The sequence below is a fragment of the Cyrtonyx montezumae genome, unplaced genomic scaffold (genome assembly GCF_038088225.1).
Source record: "Cyrtonyx montezumae isolate F1298 unplaced genomic scaffold, pur_monq_1.0 scaffold_14, whole genome shotgun sequence".
NCBI lineage: Eukaryota > Metazoa > Chordata > Aves > Galliformes > Odontophoridae > Cyrtonyx > Cyrtonyx montezumae.
In genome coordinates, this window is record NW_027071870.1 from 3,506,137 (window position 1) to 3,533,576 (window position 27,440).

At 38.0% G+C, this 27,440-nt stretch overlaps 1 protein-coding gene across 2 annotated transcripts in view; it reads right to left on the reverse strand.

Annotated features, from left to right (window-relative positions):
* The window catches only part of CDK14 (cyclin dependent kinase 14), a 308,533-nt gene that overhangs the window by 231,041 nt on the left and 50,052 nt on the right, over positions 1 to 27,440 (reverse strand). Inside the window, exons 1-2 of one of the 2 annotated variants that reach the window (XM_065731297.1) lie at positions 17,411 to 18,768; positions 2,724 to 2,969 (exon numbers count right to left, since the gene is read on the reverse strand). In XM_065731297.1, the coding sequence (XP_065587369.1) occupies positions 2,724 to 2,969; positions 17,411 to 17,485 (321 nt within the window). In that variant the 5' untranslated portion in view covers positions 17,486 to 18,768. Of the gene's footprint in view, positions 1 to 2,723; positions 2,970 to 17,410; positions 18,769 to 27,440 lie in introns of those variants that run through there. The other variant, XM_065731296.1, reaches the window with a different exon arrangement.

A 27,440-nucleotide genomic window follows, 5' to 3' on the forward strand; every position in this document is an offset into this window, starting at 1 on the left:
AGGGGGAAAAGAAAAAAAAAAAGTGCCTTGGTCAATTCAACTGTAATTCAAAACAAGAGAATGAAAAAATCCCTGCAAGTGACTATACAGGCATCTGTTCAATGAAATGTGTAACAGAACATCTTGTGCTTGAGGCAATGCAGCCAGCTCTGGGGAAGGGAATGGCTTGATCACATCCTTGCCTTGGATGTTTGAATTTCAGGTCTGCTGATCAGGACCGAGTGTGAACTACTATCAACAGAGTGGTAACACTGCCTTTTGCTGTGAACTTCTAATCTTTCTTCAGCAACTGGAATACCCTCATTACCCTACAAACTATTCCGTGCCAGGTGCACTTCTGAGCACCCTCTGCGAGGAAGAGTTAAAAAATGACTAACAATGAACGTAAACAGAAGGAGGGAGTTCACCAAAAAGAGCTATAAAAAACATGGAGAATTACAGGAAGTTAAGAAATCAGAATTGTTCTTCAGGAAATTCCTATGCATCTACTTTAAAACATGAGACATCCCCAGCAAATGCGTGTGACTCAGCCCACGAGAAGCTCAGTGAGCAGTGCATACAGCGGGGGCCCCTATCGAGCAATACACCAGTACAGAAAACATTATTATGTACATGAGAAACTATGGGAATCACAGGACAGTGCGTGGGCACAGGACAGCACCAGCCCTTTGGAAAAAGGGAACAAGATGTTAACAACACATTTTTGAAATAAGTCTGCTTCCAAACTCTGGATGCAAAGCAAATAAAACCACTTTCATTTAAATAGAAATTAAGTGTGTAAAATACTAACAGAAATTAGCAACAAATTCTATGAAGAACAAGGCAGAGATGCGGAGTAAGTGCCACAGCAAAACATGAGGAATTTACAGAAAAAATCACTGACATTGACAGTTGTGCTGCCAACCAATTATCAGGCATCGTTTACAAGTAAACGAGGTGCAAACTGTAAGCCTAGAAGTTTCTCACCTTCCAAAAAGTTTTATTTTAAGAAATATTATTAAGAATTAAAAAGCTGAGATCTGACTGACAGGATGTTGAATATACAGGGCTTGTAATGCTTACACAAAACAACTATCCCCAAAAGTATTCAAGAAAAATAAAATCTCCATCCTTCCTTGCTGACTACAGTAGCTTTATGGCAAGAACTCCTTGTTACGGTCTGATGTGGAACATGCTGCAGATGTCTTTAGCAGCAGCTATACAACACCATATAATATTGAAAAATCAAATTTCTTCTCGCTACAGATAAGTTACATTTTAAAAGGTAACCTTTTCTCCAAAGGACAGTCCCCTAGAGGCATGACATTCCCATGGGTTAAGAAAAGCTCATCTGCAGAAAATGAATCTCTCTCGCTTCTCCTTACAAGTCTGACAGAATTCAGTCAAACTTCTGTATGGAGGACAGAAGATATCCAGAAGATAGCAAAATTAAAGAAAAAAAATAAGATCACCCTTTAAAACTACTTCACGCCAACTAAGATTTGCAGCATTACACACATTCTGCTGAGATTTGTAGTCTTCATCTCAAAGGTCATGTTATTAAGATCTTCTTTTCTTGCGAAAGCATAGCAGAGATGGTTTTTCAATAATTCTGAAGGTCTTTAGGGGAAATATGTCTGTGTATTATTCATGGAAGATGTGACATTTTATTTATCTGGTTTCTTTCAAAGTACTTGAGAATAAAACAACAGTGATGATGTATCACCAACCCCTTCTCAGTTGTTTTCTCTCTCACACACAAAGATCTTCTGACAGGGAAATAAATGCTACTTTTACTACTTGATTTTAAAAAGAGAATTTTAAAATATAAACTAAATCCATCAAATCTGACTTGTTTCTCAAATTACTCTAAAACTAAAATCTATAAGTCTAAATGCAATGCATGCAGTTTCCTAAACATCATGGGAAAGAACTTGTCTGCAGGAATAAGTAATCTTCTACAAAATTTGCAACATAAACATTGCAGCAGCAGTAACAGCGTATCAGGACTGGGAGAATAATGCTCAGACATCGCATAACATACACTATCTAAGGCAGAATCATAGAATCATGAAACATCCTGAGCTGGAAGGGATCCAGCAAGGATCATCAAGACCAACTCCTGGCTCCGCACAGCACCACCCAAAATCAAACCCTATGACTGAGAGAAGACAAAACACTCGTTGAGCTCCAGCACTTGGGGCCATGACCCTGAAGAGCCCCTTCCATGCCCATCACCCTCTGGCGCTGACCCTGTCCCTGACCCCCAGCTGCCCCTCCCCTGACACAGCTCCATGTCGTTCCCTCGGGCCCTGTGGCTGTCACACAGAGCAGAGCCCAGCGCTGTGAGGAGCTGCAGCCACCATGAGGCCTCAGCTCCTCTGCTCTGGCATGAGGAAACCAGGGACCTCAGCCACTCCCTTGCTTTCTCAACCCTTCTCTACCTTTGCAGCAGACCTCCTTTGGATGCTGATAGCATTTATGTGCATTGTGGTACTCAAAACTGCACAGAGTGCTCAAGGTGAGAGGAATCTCACAACACATTATCTTTCAAGGTTGCTGGTTTTTGTTTTTTGTTGTTTTTTTTTAATATCATACCTTAAATGAAACATAAGAAATTTGCATTGTAAATATTTTAGTAGCAGCCACAATCTTCTGTTTGTTTCTAAACTTCTTCTTAAGAAATAAAACATTTATTCCATGTTATTAAGTCCACCATGCTCAGACCAGTATTGCGAACTTACAGAGCTAGGGCTGGAATGCCGTCGGACTTTGGGTGATTCTTTCCCTGCAGATGAAGTTTTGAAGTTAATGCAAGCGTTGTTCTCTGAATGAACCCTCTTCACCTGGTTAGTTGGTTTCTCAAATGGATCGAAGCTACTCTGCGTCCTCTGGACTCTGACTTTCTTATCCTCAGGAATTGTATCCAGAGGTTTGATCACTGAATCCATTCCCTGGCAGTTCCGTGTAGACATCTTTGTGACACATATCTGAAAGGAAAAAACCAGCATTCATTGATTTTAACAGGCTGAGTCTGTATCGATCCATGTATCAGACAGCATCAAAAAAGCATCAAAAAATAGGCATTCACTTTCTGTTGAAATATTGAAATCACACATGCATTTTACATTGGGAACATAAACTAACAGTAATAACAATAAATACATGTTTGCATAGTGTACTGAAAGATCCTGAAAAAGATAAAACAGAAGAGAAACATACATAAAAATCATATATCTATGTGCTTTCTCATACAGGTTGTTCTTAGCAACAATGCAATTTCACTTTTTTCTTCAATCCAGCTGCTGATATCTGTGAGCAGTATTGATTTTCATTTGTTTAAAACTAGATGTGCCTAAGCTTAAATAAATGATGGTAGTTGGGGTGTGTACCTTACTGCTGGCCTGCCAGAGATCCAATCCCAGTATATCACTGTATTTTTAAATAATGCTTATACAGTGCTATTATTATTATCACCATATGTCTCAGAAGATGAAATCAGTAAATCAGTTCCCAAGCACTAAGAAGTGCAACCGCAGCTTATTGGCACACTAAAGCACAGAACTTCCATTCTCCCTTACAGGGAAGCGTGATGCTGCCCAGCCCCACAGATGGCAGCTTGCTTCACAAGCCACCCAGGCAGGTTACAGGCTCAAGTTATGCAGTTTCATGTATCTTATGCACTTTTTGTATTCCAATTTATAAGTCAATTCTTAAAACCACACAACTTGAGGGGAGGAGGGGAGTGGGAGCTTCAGATTCCTCATTTAGCCATAAGAAATTCAACTCCTAGAAAAAGCAAAAGTGCTTTTTGCTCTTAGGCTACAGGGAAAAGTTATGAAACTAAGAAGGCCGGCATCTGTCATCCAGCCACTTCTCAACCCACCTCACTGTCCACTCATCCATCCCATGTGATTGCTCTTTGCAGTTTCCCTTGAATTCGACACACTGAAACCCAACCCATTACCGTTGTTCAGAGAAATACTAGGTGCCTATTCCTTGTGTTTTTGAGGTTTTGTGATTTACATGATTCACTGTAACAGCAAATCACAAATTTCTCTCGTACATTAAAAATTAAAGTTCACTTCTCACTCAATGTCATCTAGTCAAGCTGCCATCCATAGTTGAAGTCCAGTTCAGGCCATTACGGGCATCACAAGCCACCTTCAACAGAGTGCACATTTCTTCTCATTAAATGGTTTCTCCAAGACTAAAATTTAACCAACTGAGAAAAGGAACAGCCTCTCTTCGTTCCAAATGATGATACTCCCCCAGGTTAAAATTAAAGCAATTGTGTAACTTTGGTCTATTACTTCAGAGAGAAAAGAAGAAGGGCTGCTGCACAAATAATTTTTAATTAGCCTTCTTGTAAAACGAATTAGTTCCTCTGTCCCTTTAAACAATGACCACATACAGGCACACATACACATACTTCCCACTGTCCCCTCTAGATTTGCCTTCCTGCCATGCCTGCTTCCAAGAAAGATGTTCTGAGATCAGTAGATATTCCTTAGCCTCTGAAATCCTATGACCTAGACAACAGGGGCAAGGGATGAGGAGAGAAAGTTAAAGGCTATTCTTGTCTTCCCCCCAAATCACCAAAGGGCATCTGTGACCAGTTAAAATGTTTGGAATCCATAGCTACAAGAGTGCTGTATCTCAATTCTTTATCCATTGCAAAATTTCCCCACCATCACCCATTAAGAGCCAGCCTCATGCCTGCAACTGGATGGAGCAAGCCACACACAAGTCAGTCCCCTACACAGAACACATGCAACTTAACGACACAGGGACACCAGTCTGTAAGTCCATTTTGCTATCTGTAAGACAAAAGTCTTTATAGCACATTTCATGTTTCAAATGTGTACATGAAGTCATAGACTCTTTAAATGGGGACTGTTCTTCCATTAAAGTAACACGCAGAAAAACCCTTACACATTCCAATAAAGATGACAAAGTCATCCACTGCAGTCTCAAAACTAGAAGATTCTATTGAATATCTACTTAGCTACAGTTACAGGAATGAAAATCAAAGTTAAACAAAGTGTAACAGCTCATAACATATAGGAAGTCAATCTAAATGATTCATTACCTCTTCTTGCCCTTGCTCTATAAATCTATGTAATTCTGTACTTAACACTGCAGCACCATCACTTTCTGGGATGCTGTAAATGCTGCCATAGTCTAAAAGCAATGTTACATGAAGAGGTGATTAATGGTACTTTAACTATTACAAAAATTCAGTCCAAACGCACATCACATAGATGATAACTTGGCTGGTCATAAGAAAACTATATTTTATAAAATACAATCAAGAGAAAAATTATAAGTATCATATACATTTAATTCAAATTCCTCCTAGCATGAGCCATTAAGCAGTTTTAATTACTGTTTCATTAATTTAAGACATCTTACAAATAAATATTGAGGGTTTTTTAATACTGAGCATTTCTTTCCCCTTCAGGAGCTTATACAGTGATTCAGTACTTTTTCCACCACAAGTTATACTCAAAGCCAAACTTTCAGACATATAAACTATTTCAGAAGTGACTTGGTTTTTAGAACATATGAAGTGTAGTCATAGTTCTCTCAGAACAGGTACTTCTGCCAGCAGATCTCATAACATTCTGAGACAGAATAATCTGTTCTCAGTTTATGCCTTCTCTTTTATATAGGAAACAGGACAAGGAAAAGGCCAGTCAACTTAATATACCAAGTAGTAAAGACCCACGAAAGTCATGGGTTGATTCACTTTGAGCACTCTGTAAGCAGAAGGAAGTTATGTCTGCTTCCCATCGCCAGCTTTCCAGCCTGGCAGGAACCACATCAAGGGCACCCCTGAAAGCATGCTGAAAAACAGATGTAAACAAGGACAGCTACAGAGGGTCAGGAACAAGGAGCAGACCTAGTACCAGTGTATGAGACACACTTGCCTGCCAGGAAAAAAAGTAAAATAAAGCAAAGGTGGTATGAATGGTATTTACACAAGCAAACTCTACACGTAGGACATCAATACTTCAAAATCTCTAAATCTTCCCTTGCTCTTCTCCACAGAGAACAGAATAGTCCTACAGAATCTTTTTTTTCTTTTTTTTTTGAGTGTTGTTTTGAAGACACTGTTTGGGAAAAGCACTTAGAAATTGCCCAGGGACTCAGCATCTTTATAGGAAATCTGAAAATAGCAATACATATTTGTTTCTACACAGCGAGAGTCCTTGAGTCCAGCCTTGGAAAAGATTCCTGTCATCCTAGGTGTAGTTTGACAGAAGCACTTCCCCGTGATCATCCTCCCGTTACAACTCTTACATAATCTTTAAATACGCAGTTGCATTTCTCTGTGTTGTCTCACTCTCCACTGCCAAACTCTACATCAATATCCCAAGAAGTCACCAGAATCACCAGGGATGTCCCATTCATTCCACGCACCCTGATAGCTGAAGGCTGTCCCCTTGTTAAATATGTCCCAAATTATTTAGTCTGTCTCAACTAAAAAGATAAGGCAAAATGAGAAATGATAAGACAGAAGTCATTTGCCTCTTTAAAATGTACAGCACAGAGACCCACCTGGCAGTTGCCTGAAGAGCTCTTCTCTACTTTTGAAAAATAAAAATAGAGCAAGGATAATTTATCCAACAAATCATAACAGTCATGGCAATTCTAATATTAACTTGAGCTATTACAGGTTCTGGCAATGTAATGCAAAATAAAATCAAGTGCACTCTAGTACAAGAGGTTATTTTAGTGTTTCTCTTGTATTTTTATTTATTTAAAGTAAGAACACACCCACAGCATTAAAACATCATACGCTTTCCAATTCCTAATTTAAGAACCACAAAAAAGCATGACAGATAATACTTCGCAACTGTTTTAGTTCTTCATCAGAATCAGAAAATAGCATACAGCAGGCAACAAAACAGCCTGGCCAGTCTTTTTACCCCTCTCATCCTACTCAGTCTCAGTCAGTTTGAGAAGATCCCAAGGCCACCCTAGGATAAACATGCTTAATCACCATTACGTCATGAAGGAATACTGGGCTACAGATTCCTATATCCCCCACCCTAACACCACAGTATCTATCATACCTCAAAGCATAATAGCTGCAAATAGCCCATTTTCTTTTTACCCATAAAAACTAACACTGAAGAGCCTGAAATTTCAAGTTGCTGCACCAGAGAACTCCATAATGTGCTCCGCTAAATAAATAAAAGTGTAATTCCTCATGGAATCATTTCTGAACAAAGACATCTCTTTGATTCACCTTCTATTATTTCAGGCAATATTCCTAAATCTGCATTTGGGTTTCATGTCAAAGAAATTAGCAAATACATTTACAATTATACAGTTTCAACGTAGGTTGGTTTTTTTTTGTGGGGTTTTTTTTCATTTCATTGGCAAAATTCAGAGCTCCCATGCAAACTGTATTCTTAGAATTAAAGACTGCTGGATTAATTCATTTACTGTTTCAAATTATACAGCATATAAAGAGTGAGAGTAATCAGTAAGAGAAAAGTAATTTATAGCCCTTATGGGTCATGAATTTTAAAACAGTCATGAATGTCCCCTGAATTAATTATCTGCCAGGATACTTAGTAAAAGAAAGGCTGTCCCATATCACTGGACTTTATTCAAATGAATAAAGTCATGCTTGGTAATGAAAAACAATCTTTTCTTAAGCTTTGGAATGACAGAACCAACATCTCAATGCACTGAAGGAAAAAAGAAATCTTTCTATATAGTGTAAAGACATACTACTCTAGAACTCATCATGTCTTCTAGGAGAATGTGCTGGGCTAAGTTTTTATTCCTTCACGTAGTACTCTGCAAACTTTTACTTTGGTCACCCACTCCGTAGGTACTTACACAAAATGTAAAAAAATATATCAGCATTCAAGTTTTGGTGCCACTCTTCTCTATTAGGCATTCTCACAGTGTACACCTTGGGAAAAAGTGGTCAGTTGGATAAATATGAGAGCAAAGATCCAAAATTCTTACTAAAAACAACAAACAGAACATCTGAATTCCCCCATTCATACTGTTTTCAACAGAAGTAGTATGAAAGGACCCTATACAAGGAAATCAAAGACCTAGCACCCATGACAGAGAAATAAAAAAAAAAAAGGACTGAATGACTGGAGGCAAGGAAGTCACTTAACCTCTATGCAGTTTCATTTTTCTGTTTGTAATAACAATCCTGCCCTGTCACAAGAAGAAACCATAAGAACTAGGAGCACTAATTAATTTTGCAAAGCACTTGGGCTTTCATAAGTGAAATGTTATGAAGATATAGATTATAATTTGTAGAGCCAAAGCCCTCTGGAAGGTAGCACAACAATCTCATTACTGCCGCGAACAAGATTTAGCACTTGAATTTAGCTGATGGATATAATAAGAAAAAAAATCATAAATAGTCAAGTGACTACTAACTCAACAACTGAATTGCTGAGAGCATATGGCCAGCATTAATATTACTCAAAAATCCTATCTGTGTATGAGCTTTCATTATCTTCTAGTTGCATGTTCTTTTCCATTGTGTTTTGGTACCTTGGCAATTGAGAAATATATGAGTCTATACGAGTTATTTGCAGATTCCGACAGCACTGGAATTTGATATTTGCTACTTAAAAAACATCATTTGGGAACGTTCTGAAGTATTATAAGTGGTTTTGTTCAAAACTGAAAAGGAACTGACAATGTTGGAGGCTCATTCTCTTTGGAGGAAGCTATATCATCACAACAGGCCTGTTGCACATAGGTGGCTGCGCTCTATTACCTGCCCCTAGAGGGCTTGCAGCTGCCCTTGCAACAAGCCTAGTTAGAAACCCCAACATGTTCTGACCAAGCAGCAAGTTCAATAGGAAGAAAAACTGAGGTCATGCCATTCAGAAAGATCCACAACAAATGAGCGATAAGGGAACAAAATTTCTGAAAGGAGAAGTAGAGCATGTAACGTTACAAGACATCACCCATGATTTCATACTGAAACAACCAGCACAGTCAGGCCCAAAGTTAAGAGATGTCCTTCAGCGCTCACCTTTTCCTGTAATTACATGCACCAAGCCTTTGGCCTGAACATTTCATGGCACAGCTACAAAGAACAGTGAGGGAAGACAAAAAAAAAAAAAAAGGGGGAAAGTGAAGCAGAAGAAAGAAAGTAATGGCAAGGGAAGGAAGGAAGAAAGGGAGTAAGGAAAAAATGGCAGTAAGATATCGCCTGTCCTGATGGCCTGCCGTTTCTGTCTGGTGACCTCAGGGCTATCAGGCTCTACTATGTCCCAGAACTGTCATATATATCCTCAGGTTTTATTTAACTTCACGTGGATACAGCAATCACTAACTATGTTAGCTATGAACTAGCAACTACAACTGAAAAGAGAGCCCTGAGACTCAAAGTGACATCCGGCACTAGCACAGGGCCCATCCTACACCTAGCACAAACTTGCTCATAAATCTGTGAGACAGCCCATCTTAAAGGCTTACTCCAATAATGGCCTTTTTATTTTTGAACTCAAAGCTGATGTTAAACCAACTGTCTTTGTCATATGGAAGAATGCAAATATAAAAAGGTCACTGGAATGCCAGATGGAAGAATTTTTGAACGGAAGCTCTGACATTAATTCTCTGTTTGTCTGAAACACCGAACTCAGTGAGCAGATTAAATGTCTGTGCTGAATTGCCAAGTGTGAAACAAGTCACTCTCATATAAAGGCCAACTGATCAGACTTGAACGAAGAGTCTCATGATCATACCAATCTGAGAAGAAGTTTAAACACCTGAATGAAGGAAAAAAGTATTACACTGGAAGTTACTACGGGCAGCGCTTACACAACTCCCCAGCCAAACTTGCACTATAGCACATACTTATTCTGCTAAATTAGTAGCTAAAAATTAGCATGATTAGTGAATTGGGCATAATTCTAGGGGTGAGGAATTATTGCACATGATTATATGTCCCTTGAACAAGGCAAGGTGGAGCTGAGCATTTCTAAAATTAATGCTTTTGTTCCATTCACAGCACAGCTTAGCTTCAGAAAAGTGAGTTTTCAGTCCATTAAATTTGATATTCACAGAGGAAAAAAAAAAAAGATTTTGATTTGAGCGTAGACTAGACCCTAGGTGTGGAAAAGCCTATATATGTCCTTGCAGCAAAATCCTGTTCTGCAACAACAGCAGTCAGGAGTCACCTAAGGACAGGGTCTCTGCTGAAGGTCACCCAGAAGTCCTGACAGCCTGTGACATACATTAAAAGAGACAGAAACTCAATGGAGCAGATCTAATGGGGAGTGTTTCTCTATTTCTATACTTATGCCCTACAACAGCTATGCTAGCACTGAATGCTCCAGTAAGTAAATTCTTTCACCTGCCCGATGTTCGGGTTTGTTGCAAATTGAGTATCCCATCACTGAGGGTCTTCATGGAATTACCACTGGGCTGCTGTACCCACTGCCCCATTTCAGGGCTTCTTGCACCCAGAGCCAGTAGGGCTGGCCCTCCAGGGACAAAAAAGGACAGAGGTGGCAGCATGGCTGATGGCCTCCAGCAACTGGCATTCATCAGCAGCACCAGCAAAACCAAAGAAAAACAGCCTGAACACATACAGGCTCCCATGAAATTGTGGCAGGTGGTCTCTATATTATTTTACTTACTCAAGTTGTATCTGTTGTCTAGCCTCCTCTGTAACCATATGAACAGCATTTAAAAATAAAGATTAAAAATTATATTTTCAATCCTTTTCCCATACCAACCTCCTGCTCCAACAGATGGCTCCATGTGCCACTGTGAGTTTATGCAGTTTACTTCTCATAAGTGCATTATTAATAGTTTTTTATGAACATTATATTGTCTGAGTTCACAGGTTTATATTTTTATTTTATCCTCCAACACTCCCTCCAATCATAAAGTAATCAAGGGCATATCCATAAATGCAGAAAGTCTTCCCACTACCATGCTGAAGTGTGAGATATCTTGAGAGACTTGACAGCAAAATGCCTATTCTTGCTTAATTCTGTGCTGTGTCAATAGGGTTTCTAAGAAAATAAATGGTAAACAACTTCATGACTTGAAAACAGGTTTTACTTAGCTCCCTTAGGCTCCTTTGCCTGTGCTTGCAAGCCATTTGATTCATTTACAGGTATCATCAAGTAATTTCATTTGAAAATAAACAGACTATTTGTTCTCCTACAAGCAAAGGTTACAACAAAAATACTGCTGTTGGTCAGATCTGGTCATGCAACTGAGGATATAAGACCTAAAGCCAACTACAGCATTAAAACAACTAAATTCTTTTATATAGTGAGTCTGAAGTTTGATGAAAGCAATGAGACGTGATGAAATAAAAACTTAATTATAATTACAATAAACAAGAATGTTTGCTTCAGACTGAAAACCAGTCTGAAGAATCTTTTAAGAATGCAACACTGAAGGGTACTTTTCTTATAAATAGAGGAAAGGGATAAGTTATACAATCATCTTTCCAAAATAAATGCATTTGCACATAGAAAGATTTTCCATCCATTTGCCTTCATTACACTAAAGCAGCATGCTCTATGGTCCACTGCAAATCAATAGGAATCTCACATACTACCAAAATCCCTTATAAAGTACCTTGCAAAAAAATAATCCAAGACTAGAGTGATAAATTAGTTTGGTTCCTTTTTCCATCATTCATACCAATTCTTTTATAAAAATATGTACATACATACATATATATATATATAATTACTTCCTTCCTCTATACATTTTTTCTTCTTCCCTTTCCTTCCTTCTCTTGCAAAGCTCCTTCTTGCTAACTTTACCAAAAAAGAGATGAAAAACTAGGTAATGAGAGTTCTTTATTTCAAGTTGCTACTGCATTTCAAAGTTTCATTCTAGAACTAAGAAAAATCTCTCCTCTTAGGTGCTTCATCCCTGAGGTCAACAACCTTACAGCTAAGAGATGCAGCTTCCCAGGCAAAGCAGTGTCACAAGGGAAGAGAAGATCTCCCAGTGATGCCAGATCTGGTCTCTTACATATTATCTTCCAAGCCACTGAATTTGACAAGGTATCCTCTATCATATCAGTATAAAGATATAGCAAGAAAAAAAAACAGCTAAACCTTAGTCATTATTCTGTCATCCAATACTCTTCATAGATCTGAAATAACCTGTATTTCAATTCTATCCCCCAGAAATCTTAGAAACAGCCATCCATTACCTTTCTACCAATGTTTTCTTTGATGAAAGTTTGAGAGTTCAGATGAGAATGACAAGCCCAGATTCACACACAATTAAATGAAGAGAGTTCTCACCTGTGTTTGGATCACAATGCGCCTATTTGTTGTTACTGTCCAGATAAAAGACTTGGTTACAGAATCCTTCAAAACTGGAGTGAAATGTCTTAAAGGGAATTTTCCATCAACTACTGTACATTTGTCAGACTAGCAGTAGCACAATACCTTGCAAAGCAATAAGTGTAAGAAAGCATAATGAAACTTGCTTCTCAGTACATAATGTGCTATGCTGGAAAAAAAAAGGCAGAATTCAAGCAAATGTTCTACATCCCATAATTCAGAGTTGTCTGGGGCTCTAATGAAAATTGAAACAGCCAAATTTACTCAGCATATGAAGAACACTCAAGGATACTTCTCTTGCAAAAATGTATAAAGCTTAAATGGAGAAGTTTCAAAATGACAGCAAGGAGAGCTCGTGATAAGGACAACCATACTTATAAGAGAATTCTCTGAACAGCACAGAGATAATGTGCAATTTTCAAAAAACTAGGTATCTCAACAGAAAAGTGAAAATCACTGCTGCTGCTTTATGAGTTCAAGGGAAAACGTGTGCTGCAGTAGACTTATGAGTGTGCTCAAATCAATTCTAGAGAGAAAGCCCTAACAGTACAAAACAATTGAGTCTGCTGCAGTTGGTGGCAATTTGTGCCTCCAAAGCTGGGAGTTCATCTCAAATGACTTGCAATGAACAACAAAATCCAAGCAGTAAATTGGTTGAAAAACTCACATCTAGTGTCCAAGTAAGAACATCAGTAAGAAGTCCTCCATCTTTACAGTACAGTAAGTTTCTCATGAAAACACTTCAAAAAACTGAGTCTGACTGCAGTAATTTTATGAGTGTTTTCTTATACAGTGGCCTAGCAACAGTAAAAATGCACTTTGTAATGATACCCTAATTGGTATCTGGACTGCTTTCCCAAAAACAAGTAATTCCTTGTCCACCTGCAAGTTACAATTGGCAATTCTCCAACTTCCCCAAAAGGCATCAAAGCCAAACATCTAGAACTTTCCAAAATAACTCTTCTTTAAGGCATAACAATATTTCTAACATGTTCTATTATCAGAAGAGATTTATTCATAGAGAAAAGCACTATTTACATAGAAGGAAAGTATTTTATACGTATTCTTTACAGTTCTGAATACTTTCTTTGCGCTTCTACAAAGATTTAACAGACTGAAAGAGGACATATTAAAATGTACTGAGCCTGTAGGACTAGAAAGCATCAGAGATAAATTAAATGGAATTGAGCTTTCACAATACACAAGCTGGCGTTATGTTTGCTTTTTTATTATTTTTATTTATTTACATTTTTTTTCTAGTGGCTTTACTCTCTCACTTTGCAACATTTGGCATTTTTCTCTTCAGGTAAGTCATATACAATTTAATATTAATAAGCATCCTACACAGCAAAACTGAAATATGAATAACATGAATCTAATACAATTTCCTGTATAGAATGATATAAACTGGGTCAAATTCATGCTGATATGCTCTTTGGTACTAGTTTAGATTACATTTATATGCCGTCTAGCTGTAGTTCATCACAGATCTTTTTTTAGTCAGAAGCAATAAGGGATCTGATAGTCATTAAGATAAGACACCAAGTTCTATTGTAGCAGAAACTTAAAAAAATTCTAATAATACTGAAAACTTTTGCAAAACAAAGCACAAATCCCATCAACAATTTTCATGCCATTTCTGACTGTTGTGCCATCATACATACAGGCAGTTGACTGATAAAACTGACTGCTTCTGCATCCTAAGTGGGCCAGTCCAGAACTCATAGAGGAAATTTAGAGATGACCCACCTGCCTAAAAATATGACACCAAAAGGAACGTGATCTCAGTACTTCCATTCAACAGAGGGAAAAGACCAAAAGTTATTTTTACAGAGGTAAAATGCTCTGATTATGCTGTTGATTCAAAAAATCTGATAAAATGAAGTAATGATCTGAATGCAACACCTATCACAACAATGAATTGATATTTGACCACTTGCTTTTTTCTAAATTGCTAAATGCAGAATTCTACATAGGCTTATATTAGGGCATGGAGTGGAAGATATCAGTGAAAAACATGCCACACTCAAACAAGGTGCACATAATTGTTACTTTTGGAAATAGATAATAAACTTGTGTCAAAAGCAAAAAGTAGCCACACAAAAGTATTGACTGAACTGCAGAAAAATACAGAAGTACAAAGAAGCTCTTCTTTACCGATGGAACTGCTGCTAGAAGCCCCAACTTTAACACTGATGGTGGGATTTTTTTATAAAAAAAAAAAGTCCTTAAGAATCTTTTCCTTAAACAAGCAACTTTCCATTTGTGTACCTTCCTGATAAGGTTTCAAATGAAAGACCTACAGGAGCTGCTGAAAGCCATTCTGGAACTACCTGAGGGAACTAAAACTCTGAAAGCATTATTCTTAACCTGAGATTCCTGATTCAAGAACGAAAGTATACGGATATTATATAAACAGAAGGATGTAATTTAAAAAATACATTTTTCTTTAGAAATAGGCTTTAGGGAATTGGTATCACACAGTCTCCTTCCGCATTGCTTCAGTTCGCATTTGGCAGGATTCTCTCCATTTCAACATGCTTTGTAAGATATAGTTATCAATGTATTGCTACCTGAAACATTCCAGGATCCTGATGGGAAATAACCATAAATAAACAAGATTCTTTTGATGCCAATGTGCTTAAAGTTGTATCCTAGCACTCATGTTTATAGTCACCAAATTTTCCAGTGCAAGACCCTCACACCTGACCCAGGCTGAGCATTTTCACAAGCTCTGTTCCCAGAAAATTCCTGCTGACCACATAGGTCAGGTCAGGCCAATGTATTGAAAAAGGCATGAGGCGAAATGCTCAGCGGTAGCTGGCATCGTGCAAGGATTTTCCTTAAGAACAAAATGATCTCTTACCTACGACAGCTGGATGCCACCGGAGCTTTGTGACTCATGCTTGTGTTGACTGAGCCAACCACAAGTTGTGATTGACTATGGATTTTTGTACTGCAGTGTAATCACAAATTCTTTTGATAGCACTACCCATTTTCTTGTCTGCAGGGTTTCCAGGAAACAAGTCTGGCCTGCCAGAGAAGAGCACCTACCCAAGTGGGAATAGCACATAGGTCAACTTTCTAAATAGCCTGTCTCATCTTACAGGTTTAGAGAAAAATATCAAAAACAGTGTGTTGTTGTTTTTTTCCCTTTATGTTTTGGCAATAAAATAGATTAAAAAACAGTGAGGAGACCACTCTTGCTGTTGGACTTTCAAGCCAGGCTAACATTCTTTGCAAGGAAATACAGTGTTGACAACCCAATCTTTAGCCTGATCAACAACTTTTTGAAACTCTTCCATTGGGGAATTATTGAGGATAATATTACAAATATTCATTCTTCAGGTAAGTTTTAATCTCTAGATATGATCAGTCACAGTACAAAACTAATTCTTGCCGTAAAGGTCATAATCTTTATGGAGCATTCAGCAGTGCTTACCTATTGAACTAAGCATATCTTACATTTCCCATTTGTATTCGTAACTTTTGACCAAGTTTTCCACTCTATATAGTACTTTTTGCCCTGATTAATTTGGGATCTGTGTTTAACTAAATCTTAGCATAAAAAAATTCCAAAGCATTACTGATTTCTTAAGCTCAGAAAACTAAAACATATGAACCCCAGAGACAGTAACACAACGGACAGAGCGGGTGTTTTTAACATCTGGGGAAAAAATCAGTTTGAGAAACAAAAGCTGTTACTGGAAGAGCTTTCACATGTATACATGGATGAAAAAAAAACCATCTCTAAGAAATACTCTAATTGAAGAAATAATCCTATGTGCCTAAGAGATTCTGGACTTGCATTGCTTGTTCAAAGTAAAAGCAAAAACAAATGGCTGGATTACTTCAAACAATGAGATATGCATTAAAGATATGCATAAGGTCTGACAGTATAAAGAAAGGAAAATTTCTATTAAAAAATACATACAGCAAGCACTTGCAGCTACTGCAATAGTAGCATTTAAGGTTATTCTTGAACCAAAAAGAAGCATTTCTACTTTTTGGAACAAAACTGAGCGAGTTTGCATACAGTTTGAAACTGCCCACTTCACATCATTTACACCACAGCACATACAGTATTACACGTTTAGAGAATTTTTTTTTAAATAAGGAGCACCAGAAAAATAATAATGGGTATATCAGAAAATAATTGATAGGGCTAAATCTTCCCCCTTTAATAGTGCTCAGTAACTAAGAAAAAAAAACCACCTTAATTGGCAAGTACAGAAAAAAAAACAACAAACAGGCACTGCTGTCAAAACAGCTATTTAATCCCACATTGATATATAACTGATTTCTTTTTTGGATTAGAATTCACACGCTGCATAAAGCATAAACACGCTCACCTAGAAATAAAACTCCCCTGCTTTTACCCTTAACCATTAATAGCAAAACACATATTTCATCACTCTGCCACTACTACCACAGTTGGTTTGCTTTAAGTGCTAGAACATATGGTGAAATATATTTATTGGATTTCTGTTGAGATTAATCTATGACTTGACTTAGCTGACAGCTAAGTCATCAAAAATATTTCAAATTATTCCACACAATGGACACATTTTAAACAGTCTCATAGTAATCATTAGTGCTGCTTTTGCCCTCTTTTCCTGAACATGCTGCTTCCTGAAGCTCTCATGCATGTTGAAAAATTCCACTAAGACCCAAAATGCTACCAACACACTCCTACATAAGCATTCAAGAATAATTACTTAAAATGATTCCCTCACTATTTGTTGTATTAAATAAAAGACAGCGTGTGAAATAATCACAGAGCTTCATAAGGCAAAAAGATATTCTGACGTCCATGATATAGCCTGTATTTAGAAGGGATCATTTTAATTGTATCTCCCCACATCAAGCAGATCTGTAACTGATAAAGACATTCATTTGGATCTAGTAAGACGCACTGACTTGTTAGCAGAGATGAAGAAGTGGCTGACCATGTCCTTCACTCACTCGTCCCAGAGGGCATTCAGCCAAGCATATATCAGAAAAAATTGCCCATACTATCCTCTTAATGCAATAATAAATAAGGCTGCCGGAGAGAGAAATACAAAGCAGTAGCAAGAAAAGCATTGCTTTTAAGCTTCTCCTACCTTTTCCCTGATATTTACAAACCGCAGGCAGCGCTGCTGGGGAGTCTCACCAGGGTGGCTGCCGAGAGGTCTCATGTGGCATTCCCAGCTTCCCACCGCCTTTCCTCCGTCTGGATTTTAAGCATTCCAAAGAAAACCCACCCTGACATGCACAGAACGCATCCTGCTCAAGTTAGAAGCATGTGATAACTAGGCTTTGGGTTTAAGCAGGAAAGCCCAGCACTTGCTCAATGCCAGGCATTTAAACGAGCCCCATCTTACCGTTGTGTTGTTGCCTCGATCAGGTTAGATACGCCGGCAACTCTTTGACATGATCTGGCAATGTTAGTGTTTGCAGCCAGGCCGGGCTCATTCAGCAACTGAATGAATTCACAACATCTTTCTGCACTAGCAAGCTGAAACGCTACGGCTGTACTACAGCTAAGAAAGGGGGAAATCTAAAGCAGAAAACAAAGAAATCCCTAAAGACACGCTAATCCCTGTGGAATAAAATATAAAGGGTACAGATGAGCACCAAGGGTACAATGTTTCTCTGTCTAAATTTCACCAGCAATACCTTGCTCTTTTTAAACCCCCCTTTTTTTTTTTTTCCAAGATATATGATGGACTTGCCTGTGGAGTTCCCAGAAAGGCAGACTATCCAGGCTCTGCAGCAGCATTGCAGCCAAAGTAACCATGCATATGCTATCTAGGCAATTTACAGCAGTCTTTTTGAAAAGATATTGATTTACAATGTAGCACTGCCTCAACAGAAGGCAGAGCTGCAGCCAAAATAGCTAACGGTGATTTCAGAGGAATTAAGAAAAAAAAAAAAAACAACCAACATTCAATCAAAAGAATGCAACTAATCATCCCCAATTCAATTATGCCCCAGTCCTGAAGGAAGCCAGCAAGTTCTCGAGTGACAATGACATTAAAACAATAACCTAAGGGCATCTGGAAACATGAACTACAAATGCCACAGTCCATTTCTACGGAAAAAAAAAAACAATATGAAAAGGCATTTAAAATTTATTGAGCCAAAATAGGAACTAGAAAGTTAATTCTAGCACTGTAACAAGGAAACCTAAAGTTTAATTTATGAACATACAAATATACAGAGCTGTAAGTGACAGACACCAGTGCCGTGCTGGAAAGACACAGCTGAGCCCAGGTGTGCTTGGGTGTGGTACAAGGGAAAAGAGGGCAGCAGAACAAACCCACAGGGAAGGCTTCTCCAACAGAGGCAGCAAATCTTCTCCATCTCCTACTCCTACAGCAGCCCCTGCTGGCCTCTGCTTTAGATGTCTCCTGGCTCCCCAGAATCCTCCTGGGGATGTGGGGGCACCAGACAGATTGTGCTAGGAAAGGGAACAGCCATATATTTGTATCAAAGCTGAGAAGAAAGATCATATCCTGAACAGACAGAATCATCTGCTTCATGCAAGGCACAGGCAGTGTTAAGCATAGACTAACAACATTTGCACTGGACGGGCAATTAATCCAGCAAGCAAAACATGACCCTGGCTCACAACCGGGCAGCTCCAGAGATCCATATCACACCACCTTCAGAAATGTGCTCTTCTGTAGAGTCCCACTTCGAAGAAAGCACAACATGCTTGAACCCTAAGCTTTAGCTTGAGCTTTACCAAAGTTACTAAGACATGTTTAAATACTTCTCATCCCAAGATTCACAACTGAGCCTAGCACCAATGGCTTAAATAAAACTTGATTGACATAGAAAATTATCCAACACATTACCAAAATGACACAGAACCTAGCTGTTCCCCTCATATATTTCCCATTATTAGTCATAGAGGCATATTCCTGAAGACTATTCAGTTTCCTAGGTTGGTTTTTAAGCAGATAGAAGCTTCATTTCACCTGATAAAAAAATCCCACTCCAGGCAAAACTTTTCTTGTCAAGTGTCTCAAATGTGGAGGTCCAAAGAAAACTTGAAAAAGCTTTCAAGATGGAATGATGAGAAAATAGATTCAAAACATTTAGATCTCATACTATCAACATTAATTTGGTCTGAGGAGGACAGAAAATAGACAGGAGGACAGAAGGATCCTCAGATAAAAACAAACAAACAAACAAAAAAAAAACTGGTGAGTAAGCACCTGCAGAGACCAACATGTGCCAGAACACCCATCACATCAAGAACAAAGTAGCAGACAGCATGCAGGGAACAGGAACACAATGCTTTGCATTCCAGAAGCAAATAAGATTCTGGGCCCAAGGCATGGACACTGAAAGCAAGCCAAACAGTCTACAGAGTAACAAGATCTGACTCAAAAAAGCCAGAAACTCCTTTATTAATTATTTTTTCTACATTAAAAAAAAAATCTATATTTATTTCCCTGCCATAAACATTCAGCTGGTATAAAGTCTGAAAAACAGAGTCCTTTGTTTGCCTGTAGGAGGTACAGTATTTGTCTCAAGCAGCCTGAAGACACTCCGGTTAAACTGAAAATGTCTATTATATGACAACTCCCTCTGACTCAGAATGGCTGAAGTAGGAAGGAATTTCTAGAGGCTATCTAGTCCAGCCCCTGCTCAGGCAAGACCCTTAAGGCAGGCTACAAAGGATGGGCAGGTTGTTCCAGTCAGCTGGTTCCTAGCGTATGCTGATGCCTGGGGTTGATCCTCCCTAGGTATCGGACTTTGCATTTCACTTTGAGGAACTACATGAGATTTGCCAGTCCACTTCTCCTGTCTGTCTACATCCTTCTGGCTGACAGCAAAACCCTATTATGTATTAGCCAGTCTCTACAGCTTTGTACCATTGTCAGACACACTGAGTACACTTTGTTCCAGGTCACTAACAAAGGTGTTGAACTGAGCATTGACCACTGGGACACCCTGCTCCAAGTAAACTTCATGCCATGGATTACTATCTTCTGCGTCCAGACAGTTTTCAATCTACTCTACTGTCTGCCCATCCAGCCCAAGATTCATCAGCTTCTCCATGAGTTTTAGAGATTAAAGGAAGCTGTGTTGAAAGCCACACAGAAGTCTAGGTAGACAATATTCACTGCTGTCCTCATGTACCTGGCCATCCATTTCACCAAAGATTTAAGAAGCTGGTCAGGCATGAAGGAACCCCTTGGTTCCTTTCCCCTCAGAATTCAAGCTGACTACTTCCTTGTTCTTCACATGCCTGGAAATGATTTTCTGAATTACCTCTTCCATCACCTAAACAGCAATGGCCTAAAACCTTGACTATAGAAAGTGCCACACTAACATGCAGAATAACTTCTTTACAGTAAGGGTGACAGAGCACTGGAACAGGCTGCCCAGAGAGGTTGTGGTCTCCTTCTATGGGGATATTCAAGAACCATCTGGATGCTTATCTGTAAAACCTGTTGTAGGGTACTTGCTTTCAACAAACCAAAGAAAGAATAAACACAGTTTCAAAAATGTACTCGCTTATGACAATGATTTGGCAATCTAGCCAGCTATTTTATAAACAAAACAAAATATTTAATAAAAACTGATCCAAAAAGATAGGTAGCAAGTTGTATTCAGAAACACTGGAATGGATGAGAACAACACCTGTCCAACTCCAGTTCAGTTTCCTGTTATCATTGGCAATTACAAAATCTGCTATCTTTTCCAAACTGATCGATTTGAGCCAAACACAGGAGATTCAGTGCTAACATCCAGAATAACTCCTTTATGGTAAAGTTCACAAAGCACTGGAACAGGTTGACCAAAGAAGTTGTGGAGTCTCTTTCTATTCAAGACCCATCTGGGAGCCTACTTGTGCAACCTATCACAGGGTAACTGCTTTTGCTAGGGGGTTGGACTTGATGATCACCTGAGGTCCCTTCCAACCCCTGCAGTTCTGTAATATATAACTAATACTCATCCCCCAGCCACATGTTTCATATTGCCAAAAAAATCATCTATTGCACATGGGCAGAATTCTATCTTGGCTAGTATTGTCTTCATGCCTTTGTAATATACTAAAATTATGCTGTTAAAAAAAAAAAATGTCTGATCTGAAAAGTGTACATAGCTATACCACAGCAGGTAAAACAACATGTGTCTTGTTTGCCTGAATCTTCATCAACAACTGAAAGATAACAATGTCAAACAGAATCATTCATCTTTAGCATCATGTAGCTGTCAAAAGCAGCAACATTTCACTACAGAAAGGGATGTGCCTCCACAGAAATGTGTGTTCTCCACAGAAATGCACCATAGCTACTAAGAATTGACGCACATACACACACACATACATATACAGAACTTCATGTTCAGGTGCAAACACTTAATGTTACTAATTAGCAAGTACAAAGCAAAAGAACTTAGACTATTAAAGAAAAAAAATTAACAGCTCAGTCACACATTTTTCAAGAACACCACAAGGAATGAAGTAGTAAAAAAATTCAAATTTGCTCAGACTGTCTAGATGGTGACAATTAGTAAAATGGTTTATTGGAGATATAATTAAACTAACATATCCACAACACAGTTCATAAAACCACACAGCTGATAACTCTCACATTTATAATCTCCTCCCCACCCCCCCAAAAAAAAAAAACCAAAAAATTCTAATCGATCAGAAAGGAGTTGCAATGTTTCTGTAACAAAATTTTAATGATGAATACTAGAGACACAGTTTACCAAGCTTTTCTTGAGGGAAAATTTTAAAGAATTACAAATAGTTTATACGTGTATATATATATATATAATTTATATATATATATATAATACGTATATATCTGTAAGTATAATCCCCAGGAAGAATCTCTGAAAATGTTTCATTTCCAAGTTACATTTACTCCTACTGTAGATTTCATACAGAGAAGGAACTCAATGATACCCCATTTCAAAGTCATCTATACAAGAGAAGAAAGCTTTATATAAATGAATTAAAACTTAACATAAAAAGACACGTTCACCTTCATCACTTTCTCAAGTTTAAATATGTCACGCACTGAAACTCTAGCCTCATTTGAAAGCACTGGATTTTTAGCTTTCCTTCATTTTCACTTTGAAAAATTCACATGAAAGGCATTTTTTTTTTCTCATTTCACCTAGTGTCTTTCTATAACATATGATTAAAATAAATCAGTTTTCCAACCAAAAGCAACACTCTATGTATAAAGTGCAGGCTAACATTGTTATAAAAAGATACCAAGCGAAATCAATCCCAACCATCGTTAAGATGTAGATAACAAGGTAGAATAAGTCACACATGTATAGCATCCACTTACATAAAAAAAAAAATATCTATCTATACTCTTCTTCTTTACTATGCATTGTTCCTCACAGCCAAAATATCAGTCCTTAAGGATTTTGCTATCTGCTGAGTTTGGCATACAACCAAATGGTAGATCCATGTTATAAGAACAGTAAAATAATCACCTTTAGACAGGAGTAACTATTGGCTCAACTCTTGCCCTAGCAATAGACAAGTGAATTTGTTCAGTAACCTCCTTCCCCCTCTTGAAGGGTTTATCAATGATGATAATCAACACTGTAGGTGAACAATCCTCTAAGGATCATGGCAAAAAATATGCAAGCTATGAATCTAAGTTCCAGCATCCTACCACTTGATAGCCTCAGGTGAATCCATGCTAGGAAATGATGAAACACTGAAGGCACATAATAAATGAGATGATGCAATCAACTACCTAATGTCTCATATAGAATATTTTCATAAAATTAATCAGGACTTATGAGAGATTCCTATGCAGTCTATGCAATATGCATAGAAACAACTTCCATAAGATGTCAAATAGCTTTATAGGGTGTTCTTGAAGCCCAAAACTTTATCAACCTTAAAGTTTAATTTATACTGCATTTACTCAACAAAAGACTGATGAGCATTGAGGTGAATATAAGTGCTTCGTTAAGTAAATATGACTTGCTTGGCATTAAAGGAGGTTGATGGAGTATCTCCATAAGAGTGAGGACTCACAAGAATGCTAATAAAGCAACAAAATAGAAGAACAGAACAAAACAGTGAAAGAAAATAATCTTTCACTGAGAAGAAAGAACTGAGGAAAGATTAGCTTTTTTCATCTTCATGACTATGCGTTTATCTAAGGTTTATATGCATATTATTCCTGCAGAATCCTTATAGCACAACATCCCTAAGTTGTGTTCTAACTGAAATTTGATATCAATTTACTAATTCCAAAGGTTAGGCAGAAAGAATCTCCCAAAAAATCTAACCACGGGATTGGTTCTGTTTTCAGGGATAACTGCAACTGTTAATGAATGAACCACATAATAATGACATTTAAACCTAAATATAGTGTTGCGTGTCATTAGTCTAGGCTCCTTGCGAGCTTGTTTTAACAGATCAATAACTTGTTTATGCTACTACTCCTCACAAGGCACATCTTTGAGTTGCGATAAGTAGCTGAAGAATCATTAAAGAACCACAGAATTGTAGGGATTGGAGGGAGCTCTGGAGATCATCACAGCCCCCTTGCTAAAGCAGGCAGCATGGCTTTAGATACAACTGACGCGTACCTAAAAGTTTACTTTTGTCACAAGAAGGTAATAAGAAACATGCAACGCTATAAAAGAATGTGTTTAAAGCAGCCTCTAGAAAACATACATGCTCATGATGTAGTGGAACAAATGACTGGTTCACTCCCACCTCAGATGTCTTACTGGATTCTACATATATGATGCATGTGTGTGTGTGTATATATATATATTTGTCTGACATTTTCAGCTCTGGTGAAACTGCACATCAAGTACTGTGTTCATTTTTGGGTCCCTCACTACAAGAAAGACATTGAAGCCCTGGAGGGTGTCCAGAGAAGGGCAATGAGGGTAAGGGGGCTGGAGCAAAGGCCTTATGTGCAGCAGCTGAGGGAACTGGGATTGTTCAGTCTGGAGGACAGGAGGCTCAGAGGAGACCTTATCACTCTCTACGACTACCTGAAAGGAGGCTGAGGCAAGGTTAGAGTTGGCCTCTTCTCCTGCATAATAAGCAAAACAAAAAGAGGGAGTGGCCTCAAGAGAAGTTCAGTTTGGAAGTTAGGAAAAATTTATTACCTGAAACAGTGGACAGGCACTGAAACAGGCTCTCCAGGAAGCAGTTGAGTTACCACATCCCTGAAGGCATTCAAGAAGCCCTTAAAAGTTGTACTGGTTTAATGGGATATGTTGGTGGTAGGTGGACAGCTGGTGATTCTATGATGCTTTCCAAACAGTATGTTGGTTCTTTTATTATTATGGGGACAGAAACAGCCAACAAATGTGCTTATGTCATAGTATATTTATTAACTAGTACAGATTACACATTCATGTACATGTGCTATAGTCAGGTATGTAAATAAAATCTTTTTAGTCACCTGCAGTTTACTCACTAATTCAAAAGTTAAACCTAGATTACAGAGTTATGTAGGATAGGTCTAATTCTGAAGTCATTTATAACATGGTTCCAGGTGGTAAAGAGATCCACAACATAGATGGTTAGAAACCATTTCTTCCCTTGAAAACTAAACAAAAAAAAAAAACACTTTTTTTCTTGGTAGCATCTAAAACAAAGAGGGAATGCTCACATAGCATTATTAGCATAAATTCAGTTTGTGATCAGTCTTATAGGCTAATATCTCATCCTCTCCCATTTCTGTTTTACATTCTAATGGGTCGAATTACCTTCTCCTCAAATGGAAGCTATATTGCACACCTAAGCATGCATTCTTGTCTTCTTCATCACTGTGTAGTTTTCATTATATGCTGGCTTATATTTCATAAGTTATTTACATAAATCTGATTTTCACAATAGCATAATTATGTTTTTCTTCTTTTCCTATTATTTACTTATTTTCTAGACTACTGCTGAACACTGAGGCAAAATGTTCAACCTATTATCCAGTGACTCTGTGATTCTTATCTGGAATAATGTAGATGTGAGACCATTACACATGCACAGTTGCAGTTAAGTTTTTCATATATATCCATTTGTAAACATCAGCATGAAATATCAGTATCATTTTATCATCCAAATAGTCTATACTCCAAAATCCTTGAGCAATTTTTGGCATTTAACTAAACAAATTGCTTTGCAAAATGTACCTTTTTTTATTATTCCTTTCCTATGTCCTGGTCTTCTTTGTGGAGAAGTAGCTGCCATTCCTCTCCCACTCTCAAAAAGGGTATTTTATTAAAATTTATCACAGTGCTTGATAAGTCTGATGTTAGGAAAATAATAGGTTACCTGGTGACATGCTAGAAAGCTGAAGGAGTCACTGACCATAATATATATTAAATAAAGACTGAAGTATTACCTGACAGAGTAATACTCTTGGACAAGAGTTTCACTTCAGTCACTCTGTTCATCATGGATTGAACAGGTACACACTAAGATATTAAAAAAAAAAAGCCATGTAAAACTCTACCGGATACAGTACTGAGTCAAGTGCTCATACGAAACAAAATCAGAACTGCAAGTATTGCACTAATATTTACCTATTCTTTGGTTAAACACAGTGTTAGGTTTGACCTATAAAGCCCTTTATTGTTTGGGTAACCAGCACCCTGAAGACTGCTTTTCTTGTCCTGCTTTATCTCAGTGTTTCAGATAAGAAGGTTGCATCCATCTGGGTATACTCACTGAAGTGCACTTCAGCCCAGAACTTGATAAAGTTTTAATGCATGTTGAACAGCTTATCTATTTTCCCAGAACATCTTAGGCAAGAAAGGAAAAGCATCTGAGAAGGAGCAAAGTCAGAACAGTAGAAAGGATAAGGGGAAAAAAATGAACACCTTGTCCTCATACTACAAAAACACCTGCAAAACATACAAAATACAGTGACTGGTAGAGCAGCTGCAGCACCTTCCATGTTCACATAGCACTCATTCTCACATAACTTTCTTCTTAAGCTGTTTTTTTGCTCCTCAGACTACTACTTTCAGCATCTGTGGAGTGGGACCCCATTTACAGTACATTCCTAGATAGACTCCCCAGAGGCATATTCTGCCCTCCCACTTTCTTCTGAAGCGGGAGAACATGAATTTTTATGTGATGAACATACAATAGTTACAAAGGCATGGAATGGATTTATACATGAACTGATTTATTCCATTCAGCTAAAGAGCATTTCCTTGACTGTTTTCCAGAAAACAGAACTTCACTTCCCTCCTACCAAAATATGTCCTTTCAAGAAAATTCAAGAAGCCTGAAGGGTTTCAATAATAAAACAGGAGCAAGGTCTCGGGGGGAGAAAATAGATTTTGTTTGCTTAATTGAAATTCAAGAAATACATTAAATTAAGACAGAAAAAGTGATCATACTGTTTCAATCTAACAAATCCAAATGCAAAAACAAAACAACCCTTATCTTCATTATATGGTACAGGAATAACAGCAATTGATTCATCTGCCTATCCTATCTCTTTCATCCAGTCATAGACTATCGCATGAGGCAAGACAAGAAATTAAGGCCTCTGAAAACAGGTGAATGTTTTCATAGGTCCAGTGGTTAAAGGGTGTGATACCTTGTTCCATTTAATTCACTACTACAGGATTAACACAACAACATTTCACACTAAGTGTTTGAAACAGTCAACAATGTACTTTTGAATGAGAGCTGTCTATAGCATTGGGGTGAAGCAGAAACACATCTCTCCTGAGTTATGGTTGCCTTGATGCCTGCACACTTTCTGCCTTCTTCACTTTTAAAGTTCTCCACGGAAGAAAAACTGATACTAAATTTAATTACAGACTGATTTAGAGGTGCACTATGAGAAGAATTCTTAATGCAGCGTAAAACTAATATGAAGCCCCTTAAACCAGTCATTCTCACAGTCTAAGAGGTCCCATGATTACCTACACACTGACAGCATGAAAGATATGATTCTCAAGCAAAATTATGCAAGAGAGCACAGTTTGTTCATAACTTGTAAGTTAAGAAACAGTGGTTATGAAGTAGGATCAGTGACATCCAATTGTTTTGTTGTTCATCAAATTAGAAAGACGTCGTCTTACGTAAAACTTAAAATCTTCATCAGTTTTACTGTAGCAGCCTACTCAGTGAAACAGGACTTTGTTATACTATTCAATGCAAGAGGG